The sequence below is a fragment of the Syngnathus typhle genome, linkage group LG8 (genome assembly GCF_033458585.1).
Source record: "Syngnathus typhle isolate RoL2023-S1 ecotype Sweden linkage group LG8, RoL_Styp_1.0, whole genome shotgun sequence".
NCBI classification, from domain to species: domain Eukaryota; kingdom Metazoa; phylum Chordata; class Actinopteri; order Syngnathiformes; family Syngnathidae; genus Syngnathus; species Syngnathus typhle.
The window spans coordinates 12,050,743-12,064,258 of NC_083745.1; the positions used below are offsets into that span (position 1 = coordinate 12,050,743).

General features: G+C 47.1%; 2 protein-coding genes across 4 annotated transcripts; one reads left to right on the plus strand and one right to left on the minus strand.

The window, feature by feature from the left end:
* The first annotated feature begins 2,118 nt into the window (after window positions 1-2,118).
* Window positions 2,119-5,854, plus strand: zc3h15 (zinc finger CCCH-type containing 15). 2 transcript variants are annotated; one of them, XM_061284892.1, is made up of 10 exons: window positions 2,119-2,339; window positions 3,103-3,204; window positions 3,286-3,397; window positions 3,471-3,623; window positions 3,689-3,780; window positions 3,861-4,043; window positions 4,243-4,323; window positions 4,402-4,593; window positions 4,719-4,854; window positions 5,236-5,854. In XM_061284892.1, the coding sequence occupies exons 1-10, from the start codon at window positions 2,265-2,267 to the stop codon at window positions 5,418-5,420; spliced, it is 1,311 nt and encodes a 436-aa protein (XP_061140876.1). In that variant the 5' UTR covers window positions 2,119-2,264; the 3' UTR covers window positions 5,421-5,854. The 2 variants fall into 2 exon arrangements, with proteins under 2 accessions (XP_061140876.1, XP_061140877.1); XM_061284893.1 differs by having other exon boundaries at window positions 2,120-2,339; window positions 3,295-3,397.
* On the minus strand, window positions 4,630-10,168 carry rbm45 (RNA binding motif protein 45). Of its 2 annotated transcripts, none has more exons than XM_061284891.1 (10): window positions 9,819-10,168; window positions 8,875-8,997; window positions 8,200-8,326; window positions 7,771-8,076; window positions 7,574-7,703; window positions 7,361-7,466; window positions 7,113-7,270; window positions 6,872-6,947; window positions 6,658-6,792; window positions 4,630-5,416 (listed from the first exon to the last, which is right to left on the minus strand). In XM_061284891.1, exons 1-9 carry the CDS (start codon window positions 10,104-10,106, stop codon window positions 6,676-6,678), a joined length of 1,431 nt encoding a protein of 476 aa, XP_061140875.1. In that variant the 5' UTR covers window positions 10,107-10,168; the 3' UTR covers window positions 4,630-5,416; window positions 6,658-6,675. The 2 variants fall into 2 exon arrangements, with proteins under 2 accessions (XP_061140875.1, XP_061140874.1); XM_061284890.1 differs by lacking the exon at window positions 4,630-5,416 and adding an exon at window positions 5,936-6,354.
* Window positions 10,169-13,516: the final 3,348 nt, after the last annotated feature.

A 13,516-nucleotide genomic window follows, 5' to 3' on the forward strand; every position in this document is an offset into this window, starting at 1 on the left:
AATCCATCGAATCAAATTCCTCGTCCTTTGTCAACAACGCCGCGCGTGCGCCCTGACGTCAGCCTCGTCGTTATTCCACAGATCTAGTATATACCTACATATATTGTAGCATTAACAAAGTACAAGGAAAGACGTGGGTTTGGTAAACGGCTCTTTATGTAACAAAACAATAGTTCAACGAGCCAACAACTACTGAACTGTAACGATAAAAACATATATAAGTTCCTACACGAAATAAAATATAGCAAATAACCAGTGGCGTAGCCAGGAATTTTCCCAGTAGGGGCGCGCGCCCACAGGAAAAAAAATCGAACATCACCCACGCCGTTTGCTGATCGCTAAAACAACATCCGGGTCCGGGAGGCAAACGGTGAATGGATAACATCGCGCACATAGAATAGCGCAAGCACATTCGTGTAAGACCGAAAGAAAAAAACGGCATGAAAATGAAGAATCGAAAAAGGTCCATTTTTTTCAACCGGGGCGCAGGGAGTCCTAACCGGGGCGCCGCCCCGGCTCGCCCCGGCTTGGCTACGCCAGTACAAATAACTATAACATAAATAGTTCACTGCCACACGGCCCCAAGCACTGGTGTCGACTTCCATCCCCAGAGGTGGTACTTCCAGCCACGGAGATGGAAGAGAGCTCCATAGAATAGGACCGGGCATGCTTAAAAGCCATGTCTGAGCCCTATCCACTGTCCCCAGACAGCCACCCGGCCGAGCGCTGGCCCCCGACTTCCATCCACGGAGGTGAAAGAGTAGGACCGGGCGTGCGTAAAAGCAATACGTTTTTCAAACCTTCTGTGTCACTCCAAATCATTAAATCCTTCAAACTCTTCGTCCTCCGTGTCACTTAGAAACAAAGCCGCTAATGATGCCGGTAGTACGTGGGGCCCTTCGTCATCTTTGGTATCCCGTGATTGAATCTTTGTCCTTTATGTAAACAACCGCTGTGCCACTGACGTCACTTGAAATTCAAATTACAGTAATCCCTTCCTACATCGCGGTTCGTTTATCGCGGTTTCACTGTTTTTATTTTTTATTTTGAAAATCTTTGAAAAAAATCACAAATAAGTCGCTCCTCAGTATAAGTCACCCCCCCACCCAAAGTCTGAAAAAAATACAGTATCTATCTGCCTGCCTGGCCTATCTATCTATCTATCTATCTATCTATCTATCTATCTATCTATCTATCTATCTATCTATCTATCTATCTATCTATCTATCTATCTATCTATCTATCTATCTATCTATCTCCCTCTCTATCTCTATCTCTCTATCTATCTATCTATCTATCTAATCTACCGACCGACCGAATTTTAAATGATTAAACTTAATTTTAATTGCCCCTCGGTGTGAGGTGGTTTTTCATCTCTGTGTGCCCTGCAATCGGCTGGCAACCAGTTCAAGGTCGCCTACTGCCCAATGACTGCTGGGATAGGCTCCAGCACGCCCGCGACCACCGTGGAGACAAGCAGTATAGAAAATGGATGGATGGATGGATGATCACTTCTATGTGGTGATGTAGCTTGTTCTGACAAGTCTCCAGTTGGAATTATTTTGGAAAAAAGTTAGTTGTACATGTTTGCATTAAAAAAAAAAAAATTGACCTTCGGTGGTTGTTTTGCAGTCATTTATCCAAAATTGAATTGTAACCCGGCCGGCGTATTATGTTCCAAAATTCGGACTAATCACTTCGAAATTACCTTATTTGAAAAAAAACAAAAAAAGGAAGAGGAAGTGAAGATTTTCGCCAGAGTCGGCGCGAGCTCCAGAGGGAGAGGCTGATTTTTTGTCATTTAAGGCCGACCGCGGGAACCAGGGCGGAGCGGACACTTGACGGCGCAAGAGCCGTTGGCACTTTGAAAATATTTGCCAAAGTTGGCGCGAGCTCCAGGGAGAGAATGTTTTTAAACAAGATTCATAATGCATCTTCCTTATCAATTTGATCTAAAAAAAACATATTTTTGTTTCCTCCCAAAAATTCTTTGCGACCCCAAACCTTTGAACAGGAACTAAGACCGCGACGCTTATTCACCGCGTCATAAATGGCAGTACCCATCATCCGTAGCGTAACAACGTCACAGTGCGACGACATATCACGTGTGTGGGTGGAGCGTCATTGTTGCGGCGCCGCGTTAGCATCAAGTGGCTAATGTGAAGCTGAGTGTTGGCAGGCTGGAAAACATCGAATATTTGCACCTTTTTTTTTTTTATTTAAAGCTTGGCTTTCGCAAACACCAGACCTCCACCTAAGACAAAATGCCCCCGAAGAAGCCGGCTCCAGTCGCAGGGAATAAAAAAACGCAAGAAAAGAAGAAGGAAAAAATAATTGAGGTATTTTTTAAAAGAAAATCACGAGTTAGCATGTCAGCGTGGGGCTAGCCGTCGCTGCTAAGGTGCTAGCACGCGAGCGAACGTCCTCACACGAACAGCTCAATGAACGTTATTTCCTCATAGTGTTTTAGTTGTGTCAGAATTACAAAATTACAGAATTACTAGTGCGAAATTAAAGATTTTGCACTAGTACAACTGAGCTAAGATTAGTCCTGTCTCGGCCCCCGTGGAACGCAAGCTTGCCAACGTCACCACGACCTGCTGGTCGTGGGTAGCAGTTATACTGCGGTTAAAGTACTTCATCTATAATGTCAGCAAAAAGCTAATTCAATCCTGACATATTGTATGCCCTACATTCAGTCGGGGGCTCGTTGGTGGCGTGTCCTCTTTTCTTATTGGTCACGTCGAACTAACTTGAGCCACATCTCATGTACACCAATAACTATAGTAAGGGAAATGGCAAGCCTAGTTTTAAAACGTGTGTAAATACTGAGATGCTCAATTGAAACAACTACTTTTTACCACATAACCCAACACACAAGTAAGATTTCCTTGATTTTGAGTAGCTGCGGTTTCTGAGTACTGACCTTTGCCCCACTGCATCCTCTAATGTAGCCCAGGGATTTGTTTTTCCCATTCTGATTCTTTTTACACCCCAAAATGATATCCAGGGCGTGGATTGTACAGATTACTGTTCTTTGAGAGATATTTTTGTCTTCGTTCTTGTTATTGTAATTCACCATCTATTTACTCTGTGCTCCAGGATAAAACGTTTGGCTTGAAGAACAAGAAAGGCGCCAAGCAACAGAAGTTCATCAAGAACGTCACGCAGCAAGTCAAACATGGACAACAAAACGCCCGGCAGGTCAGTGAGAAACATTGGCGTTTGGCTTTTGATATCAAATGTGCCCAAAACTCTTGAGTCATGGCATGCGCACATGCGCAGGTGACTCAGGCGGAGGCCGAAAAGACCAACAAGAAGACAGACAAGAAGAAAGAGTTGGATGAGCTCAATGAACTCTTCAAGCCAGTCGTCGCTGCCCAGAAAGTAAACAAAGGTAACGCTATTCAAATCAATTATTTTTTTTTTTTTGAAACTCTGATCGCATTGTGTTTTTCTCTTTCTTTGAGGTGTGGACCCCAAGTCAGTGCTGTGCGCATTCTACAAGCAGGGCCAGTGCACCAAAGGAGACAAGTGCAAGTTCAGTCACGACTTGTCCATGGAGAGAAAGTGCGAGAAGAGGAGCCTCTACGTGGACGAGCGGGACGAGGAGCTGGAGAAAGGTGAGCGACGGAATAGAGGTTGGTTGAACGAGAACTAAGACTATAAGAACTTCTGGGCCTCATAGACACCATGGACAACTGGGATGAGAAGAAGCTGGAGGAGGTAGTCAACAAGAAGCACGGCGAAGCAGATAAGAAGAAATCCAAAACTCAAATCGTAAGATTTGGAGCCGTTTTGTCATTGTGATGCCAAATTTTCACAAACGATTCTAATAAGGATGTCATGTGCTGCGGCAGGTGTGCAAGTTCTTTCTGGACGCCATCGAGAACAACAAATACGGCTGGTTTTGGGTGTGCCAGGCAGGAGGGGGAGATTGTATGTACCGGCATGCCCTGCCGCCAGGGTTTGTGCTGAAGAAGGACAAGAAGAAGGAGGAGAAGGACCAGGAGATCTCCATGGAGGAGCTGATAGAGAGTGAGGTGAGCTAAGCCACTGCTTTGTGTAAGCCAAAATCAAGTCAACTTTACCCAAATGCATGGTCAAAACAAAACATTATTCAAATTTGTATCGCCAAATATACTGTAGGGTGTAGGACTGACTAGATTTATGCAGTGATAAGATGTTTCGGCCATTATTAGTCAGTCTGTCAAGGTGTTCAGATTACTGTTTGGTCTGCAGCGTGCAGCGCTCGGTGCCAGTGTGACCCGCATCACCCTGGAGACGTTCCTGGCTTGGAAGAAGAGGAAACGGCAGGAGAAGGTGGGAACGCTTTCCATTCACTCCCGGTGATTTTGTCACTGTTAATGTTGCGACTAATGAAGCAGTCACCTCTCCCAGGTGGCCAAAGCCCGGGAGGAGATGGAGAAGAAGAAGGCAGACTTCAAGGCCGGCAAGTCGCTGGTGGTAAGCGGCCGAGAGGTGTTTGAATTCCGACCAGAGCTGGTGGACGATGACGACGCAGAAGCGGACGAGACACAATACTCCAACAGGGGAGATGATGATGATGACGACGACTATGACCAGGAAAAGGTCAGAGTCGTCGCACAACCAAAGATCAGACACCAGTTGTTTGAAAGGCTTTATCAGTAGCAGTCGAAAGTTTGTATGTCCTTGCTCATTCCAAAACGCCCCTCTTGTTTTACGCGTGGCTGCAGGATGACACCATGCAGGTCCAGGACATAGACCTGTCCCGCTTTGTTCCTCAAGAAGTGGATAACACGGGAATCACTGTGGCCGCCGTGGACCGCTTCACTGCCATGAGTAAGAGTCAGAAGATGGATCAGGACAACCGTAAGAAAACGACAAGACTGAGCCACACACAATGCTCTGCCATGTGTGGGCAACGAGGGACACACAATGGCTGATTCATTTTTAGCTGTTATGATTTTAAAATTGTTGGCCAACTTTCAAACGACGAGCGACCCCACAGAGAATGGGGGTAAAGAGTTGTCGCACTTTTGAACATAACGCGTGTGCTGTGCCGCTATACGGCAAGAGCAACACATCACACACAAAGGGACAAAGCATTACTTTTGTCTAAATAAGCTCCTCAATTGACAACATAATTCCGTGTTTACAACATGTTTACACAGCTTGTTGCCAACAAAGCATCAAGGCCAAAAATAGGTGAGCAAATTGTGATCTTGTTTTTTTTCTTTTTCCTGTTAATAGAACAGCTAAATGGCGCATGCGGCGGCTCTGATGCCAACGGGCCGTCAGGGGCTGAGGGAGACGGGGAGGCCGGAGGAGGGGAAGACGAGGACGGCGGCGACGTACCTGTGGACGAGAACTTGTTCACCGGGGAAGATCTGGAGGAACTGGACGAAGAGCTCAACACGCTGGCACTGGACGACTGAGCGCGACATGGAGATGACACAGATGGATGGATGCATGGACACTTTAAGTTTTGATTTTTAAGTTGCAGAGACTCTGTAACAAAAACTCAATCACGTGACCGCCAGGCTCCTCCCCCACTTCCAACTTCTACGCTTTTTTTCCCCTGCAATGATTGAAATAGTCACAGCGAGGAAATGTAGTGGACGAAACGAACAGCTGTGATTCTGTTCTAAGAAATTATTCTGTTCTTTCACCAAAACTCTACAGTATCCCATGTATACAATGAGCTGCCTCTACGGTAACGGTGCGCTAAAGAGAGATTGGGGAGGAAGGGCTCTCCGGTCTAGGCAGCCTCTCACAACCAACAGGTGAGTGATGTGACTGTAAATTATGTTCACTGATGTCATTTAAAAAGGAAGGAATAATTAAAACAAAAAAAAATACAGTGCACTCACATGGTCTCACTTCATTGATTAAAATGTTTTAAAAGTTGTGCACCGACTGGCAAAGCATAGAAGAGATAACAAAAACAAAGTTCTGCTGTTAATCTGTTGGTTTTATTTTGACTTGGAAAGATGTCACAGCGGGAACACATTTGAGCATACAAAAAAACCCCTCAAATTTAAAAAAAAAGCCACGTAAAAATTGCAACTCGTAGGAGCTTTAACTTGAGTCTAATTGCAAAAGACATCTTTGTTTCATGTCAGAATGTGTGATTTTACACCCCATATGCATTCTACCTCCTCACAGCAGCTTGAAATGAGACTTGACTATGAAAAGTAAAGGATTAAAAAAAAAAAATGGCCCACTGAAAGCTCACATTGAAGCTCGGGGCAAGGTCAGCGAGCAGATGCGTAAGGTCAGACGGAAGTTAAAGGTCGTGTCAAGAAGTCTCCCGTCCATGTGGGTCGTCAGGTCTGTCAGGTCGGGTTTTTTTGTCATGACAACAGTCGCCTGGAGAACGAGAAGCTGCACAGTTACTCATGCACAAACGTCAGTATATGTGAATGCAAAACAACGGGGGATGGGGGTGTCACTTTCTGTATAATTTAGTCAGCGATGTTTGTACGAGGCAATAAAACAACTGGGTGCATTACAGTGGTTAGTTTGACTTTTTTTTGTCGTACTTATTCCCTCCTGACCTCTGGAACACAAATAGACGATGCTGCGGCCATTTTGTTTGACCAATACCAAGCTGCACGTGACTTCTTTTGCCATTTCTGAAGATAGTCAAAAAGGCCACCGTGGCAAACTTACCTGTCGTGTGTCGGCGTGCTAGTACGTGCGAAGCCTTTTGTGCGACTCCTCTCTGGGTGGATCTGCCAGCATCACCTTCATCTTCACGCCGTTGACCACACGGGTGTGGAGCATCGCCATGGCCTCATTGGCACACTCGATGCAAGAAGCCAAAACACACTTAACATTTGCAATCGCTTTTTTTACTTTGCTTTTCATCAGATTGGATTTTCACCTGCTTCTCAGCATACTTTGCGTAACCAACATTCCTGCCTGGAACCAAGTGAACCTCTATCAGGGAACCGAAGCGGCTACAACCAAACAAACACACCAGTTAAAAAAGAATGACCAGGATCTTGGCCCACCCTGGTCAAGGTGCTTGAAATAGCGAGCGGCTCTTGGATCAGGCTGCGTCCCTTATGAAGCCTCCGAGCTCGAGTGACTATTACGAGCGATTGGTCGCATGGGGCACTTACCAGAAAACATCCTCCAGCACGTCCACAGGCAAAGGGGCAGGGCTGAAGACCAAAAACAAGCGCTCCTTTGTCTTGCTTTCGGGGGGCGCATGTTTCTTCGGTGGCGGCAAGCTGACGTCCGTCTGTATCCGGGACACAGGAGGCGGTCCGGCGAATCCCTGGCGGGAGTGAGCACCATTTGTCACACTTGACATGGGTGACTTCATTTGTACATCCACATGCAGAAAGGTAGAGCAGTGCAAATGTACCAGATGAGAAGTGGCGGAATTGATGCCTTGGCTGTTAGGGGTTCCGTTCCACACCGATGACATCACCTGGGTGGCGACAAACTGCATGGCCATTCTACCTACTGAACTAAACACACGCAAAGTACATGTCAATCAGCTGTCCCCTTATTTCAGCCCTGCCAAGAAGTGTCAGCCATGTTGGTGGGGTTCGACGTTTCTTTGTTGGGGCTTTACCCGCTACGATCTTCTCCGTCTTCCATAAAATTGACAACCAGTCTGTTTCCTGGCGGATATTCAAATCCGTTCAGTTTGTCTTTGGCATAAAGTGCTGAGCCCAGGTTGCTGTAGCGAATCATGGCGTGCCCTGCAAGCACACCAATGTAAAACCATTCACAGAATCACGATGTGGCCCAACACCCAGCCACCCCCACCTTTGCTCATCCCGTACGCATCCCGCTGCAGCTCGCAGTATTCCATCCCTGGGATGAGGTCAAATAGCGCAAAAATCTGCTCCTGGGTCAGCGCGGCGCGAGTTGACACCATTAGACAGCGGGACAAGTCAGCGCCGCCGCGGTAGTCCATCATTGGGTAGCTGACGGGTTCGGACATGTTGAAGGGGTACACGGTCATGGAATCGGCGCCGCCAGAGTAGTCGCTCCTGGTCGCCATGTTGTTGTAGTCTTCGGAGGAGGAGTAGGAAGCTTTGCTGCGAGGCTCTGCCAGAATGGCCCGGTATGCTGCGGCAAAGGCCACGCGACGCACGTCAATACACGCTGATAGCTAAGTGATCAACTAAATCATGGTGACGTTTTTCTAATGTCAACTTTGTCAATAAAAGTTGCAAAAAAAAGGGGTCTTGCCTTTGTCGCAGTTCTCGATGGCCAAGGCGGCTTGGGAGGGTTTGAAGTACCTGACGTAGCCCAAACCTTTACTCTCTCCCGTCTGCTTGTTCTTGATGACGACGCAATATTCAATGTCGCCGTACTCCTGAGGGAACGCCAAAGATGGAGATAATCTCTTTATTGGAGGAAAACAATGTCAACAAACAACAGCCTTTTGCAGCCCTTGTGAAGACTACTACCAGAACTTTTCTAGAAATGCAGACACAAATAAATTCCCAGCTAAAATAGTCACAGAATTTTATCTTCATAACACAGTGAAGAATCGCGGGAACTAATTTTCAGACACAAAAATTTCGTGTCAAGGTCTGATTTGTGAACATATCACAGCAACATCCCTCAAGTATTTGCTTGTTTCGCTCCAAACCCTGGGTGGAAGAAAAAAAAGGTCCTGACCTATTTGACTTTCAAAATAAAACCTTGATAGGACCTTTCGTCAGAATAAAATAAAATAAAAAGTACTGACTTGGCTGTGCCGTTTCAACTAAGCTAGAGTTTCAAAATGGCCTATTTTCCTAAATGCGGGAGGAGCAAATTTAAGCATTGTCAACAAATGCCTTCATCTGTCCAAAACATATATGATGTAAACAATTTGGTAAGTTCATTGCTACGTAAGACCCAAGTGGGAGCACGTACCTTAAAAGTGTCCCTCAGGTCTTCCTCAGAAAAGGTTTTAGGGATCATGACAAAGATCCTGGTCAGTTCTTCATCTTCCACGTCTCTGTGGCTGGACGACGAGCGCGACTGGGCGATAAACACCTACAGCGAGACAACAAAGGATCATTGCTCATCAATGTATATTATATAGTATTGCAGTGTGATACTCTTAAATGTATATATTACTCATACAAAGAGGAAGGCAGTTTCAATCTAGTCAGTGATGTTATCGCCTAACATTATTCAGAGAACGTGGCAATGCTATTTTAATGCCTTACGTGTGTGTTCATTCCACTTCAGTTACAATTACTCATTAGTTAGAGACAATTCAAAACTTTCTGAAACAATCCTTCAAATATTTCCAGAACGCTGCAACACAGACACAAACCTCATATTTTGTGGGTCCATTACAATAATTCAGTGTGGTTCTATTAAATTAACTAAGTATTAAGCCGCAGTTGCAAAAATGGGTTCGGGTTTGAAATCATGGTTCAAAGACAGAATTGCACAAAATAAAAGTAGCGTTTGAAAGTATGGGTTCGAGGCCACACTGAGCTCATTTAGCCTCTACAGCTACAGGACTGTTGGCATAGTTGTGTCACGTGTGTTGGGTTTAAAGAAGACACTCAATTGACTAGTTTCTAAAATATATTTGCTGCCTGCACCAAGCTACATAGCACCGTTAGAGAAGTAGGATGCTACGGAAGCCCGACAGGCAAGATCAAACAGAGTGCGCAAATATTACAAAACAAGAAAAATATTCAATCATTTAAAAAGACTCATTCATATTTAATTCCCAAATCTTTAAAAATTATATCAAGATAAATAAACTATTAGCTCCGTTACACTGGCATAGGTGCTAACTGTTCGGACATATTGAGTGACCGCAGTAATCCGGGCTGAATATTATTGTCAGTTCCGACCTTGATGGGTTTGGTTCCGTCAAGCATGGCTTTTCCGTGCATTTCTTCCATGGCCAGGCAGGCCTGAGACGATTTGGCAAACTTGACGTAGCAAATGCCTTTGGACTCTTTTGTCTGCTTGTCTTTGACAACCCACACGGCCTGGACGTCGCCAAACACCGAGAACCGCTCCCGAAGCTCCTCTTCGGTGACCGTGCGACTGGCCACCAGGAACAGGCGGCTGTTGGGAGGGTCGTCCAGGTTCCAGGTTTCCGTCGATTGCCTTGTGCTTGAGTGCGACTCGTCCATCTTGGGTTCTCCTCGGCCTTCTTCTTGGCCGCCTTTTCCTTCTTGTTTCCGATTTCCACCAGTGTAAAGGCGAGGTGGCCCATTACTGCCCTCCTCAGATGCTATGCTTCAACTACAATTACAAAATAAAACAATGAAGCTTTACAGTACTCAGGGCTGTCAAACTCATTTTTGTCATGTAATCATAGTTTTCTTATGAGGGCCATTTTGACTGTCAACGCCATACATGATATACAGTATAGGCTACACAAAAAACTGATGAATAACAAGTTTTGAAATCAGAGACAAGTAAAAATTGCTCAAATATTTTAAAAAGATGCATGGCAATAAAAATCGAGCAATATCTATTTTGTAAAAGTGAAGACAATTTGCACTTTTAGTATTGACACATGAAGTCGATGAAGGCGGCTCGGTGGCGCACTGGGTAGCACGTCCGCCTCACAGTTAGGAGGGTGCGGGTTTGATTCCACCTCCGGCCCTCCCTGTGTGGAGTTTGCATGTTCTCCCCGGGCCCGCCTGGGTTTTCTCCAGGCACTCCGGTTTCCTCCCACATCCCAAAAACATGCTTGGTAAGCTCTACTGACTGGGACATGTTTAGGAGGGCTGCCACTTGCGACGATCGGACAGACATTGAGGAGTACACTGACTCTGTTTCCTCCTACATCAGGAAGTGCATTGATGATGTGACTCTCTCAAAATCCATCGTCACTCGGGCTAACCGGAAGCCATGGCTGACAGGGGCTGTCTTCAGGCTGCTGAGGGCCAGGGACAAAGCCTTTAGAGCAGGGGATGAGGCTGGCTTGAGGACTGCGCAGGCCGACCTGTCCCGGGGCATCAAAGAAGCAAAGAGGGCGTTCTCGTGCAAAATTACCGCCCACTTCAAGGACAGCAGGGACGCACGAAGCCTTTGGCAGGGCATTCAGACCATCACGGATTACAAGCCCGCGCCGCAGAGCTGTGAAGGTGACGTCCGTCTGCTCAATGACCTCAACCGCTTCTTTGCTCGCTTCGACGCTCAGAACAGCACTTGCCCGCTGAAGGCCACTCCCCCTTCACACGAGCTGCCCCTGTGCCTCTCCGCCGACAGCGTGAGGAGGGCGCTTGCTGCTATCAACATCCGTAAGGCGGCGGGCCCTGACAACATCCCCGGTCGGGCGCTGAAGGACTGCGCTGGTGAGCTGACGGATGTCTTCACGGACATCTTTAACACTTCCCTGCAGCAGGCCATCGTCCCGTCGTGTTTCAAGGCTGCCACCATCGTACCTGTGCCGAAGAAACCCGCTCCGTCCTGCTTCAATGACTACCGCCCCGTGGCACTTACGCCCATCATCATGAAGTGCTTTGAGCGGCTTGTCATGGACCACATCCGATCCGTCCTCCCCCCCACCATTGACCCCTTCCAATTTGCGTACCGAGCCAAACGGTCTTCTGAGGATGCCATCTGCTCTGCCCTCCACTCGGCCCTCACCCATCTGGAGAGAAGGGACTCATATGTGAGATTGCTGTTTGTGGACTTCAGTTCTGTCTTCAACACCATTGTGCCACAACGCCTCATCAGCAAACTTGACGCGCTGGGCCTCAGTACCTACCTCTGCAACTGGCTACTGGACTTCCTCTGTCAGAGGCCACAGGTAGTACGTGTTGGCGACAAAATCTCCGCCAGCATCACACTGAGCACGGGGGCCCCCCAAGGCTGCGTGCTCAGTCCGCTGCTCTTCACCCTCCTGACGCATGACTGCACTGCAACCTACAGCGACAACCGTATAGTGAAGTTTGCTGACGACACGACTCTGGTGGGTCTCATCACCAAGGGAGACGAGACTCAATACAGGCTGGAGGTTGACCTTCTGACCACGTGGTGCAGGGACAACAACCTCCTGCTGAACGTCGACAAGACCAAGGAGATTGTTGTGGACTTCACCGTGGGATAGAGAAAACGTAATTTCGATCTCTTTGTGTGTCTCGGCATGTGAAGAAGTTGACAATAAAGCAGACTTTGACTTTGACTTTGATTGAGCACTCCAAATTGTCCCTAGGTGTGAGTGCGAGTGCGTATGGTTGTTTGTCTCTGTGTGCCCTGCGATTGGCTGGCAACCGGTTCAGGGTAGAGATGCACCGATCCGACTTTTTCAGTTCCGATACCGATACCGTGGCTTTGCGTATCGGTCGATACCCGATACCGATCCGATATTATGGTTGACTTAACAAGCTACATAACTCTACATGTGGAACATAAAAGACCAAAGGCAATGGCATCAGGCAGACTACACAGTTCTTTGCTCTAAATTAGGGGTGTCCAAACTAACGGTCCAGTTTTTATTGGCCCGCACCAAATTCTGAAAACATAATTGAATATGGCCCGCACAAGAAGCTTGAGCTCAGCTTCTCAGTTTCCACACTAGATGGAGCCCGCCACACAAAGCGTTTGACGTCCCATTAACACCCCCCCCGGAAGAGAAGCGAACACGCAGCGTTTGACATCCGATTAGCCTCCCCCCCCCCATTCGGGAGAGAAGCGAACACGCAGCCTTTGACGTCCCATTAGCAACCCGAAGAGAAGCGAACGCGCAGGGTTTGACGTCCGCTTAGCAACCCGGGGAAGAGAAGCGAACGTTCGCTCCATGTTTGCGTTTGTTTAGAAAACTCTCGTGGCATGCGGCACACGTGCTGCTGACGTATGACGTAGCCCGCGTCCCAATAGATTAAGGAAAGTATCGGCTCACAGATCGGCTGTATTTTCCGATACCCGATCCATCTATTTTGTTGATATCGGGGCCGATATCCGATCCAGATATCGGATCGGTGCATCTCTAGTTCAGGGTGTCCCCCGCCTACTGCCCGATGACGGCTGGGATAGGCTCCAGCACGCCCGTGACCCCCGTGGTTCAGAAAATGGATGGATGGAAGTCGATGCACAATTTGTCTTTGCAGGCCACATAAAATGATGTGGCTGGCCATATTTGGCCCTAATACGCTGCAGTTCCCTCATCCTGACTGGTCCACGAGAATCCAGACAGCCGCTGTCAGCTTGGGTGTCACCTAACCATCTCCCCAGCCGGGGAGGGATGTGGGGGAGGGAGTGAAAACACAAACTCCAGCCAAATCGGCTACTACAAGTTAATTAAAGGCCATATCATAAAAATGTGTCTTTAAACGTGTCTTAAATGTTTCTACTGAGGTAGCAGTTCTAATATCCATTGGTAGGGCATTTCAAAGCTCTGATGCCCGAATAGAAAATGCTAGCCCCTTGTGAGAGCTTGATGTCATTGAAATACTCTAGTTGGTAAAGTATTTCCACTCAAACAACACAAATCAACAACAACAATCTTAAACAACAATAAAACCAAAAGAACCAGACCTCTATATCCTCCCCACAACAAACATCCTGTCCCAGTACGCTTTTGAGACAG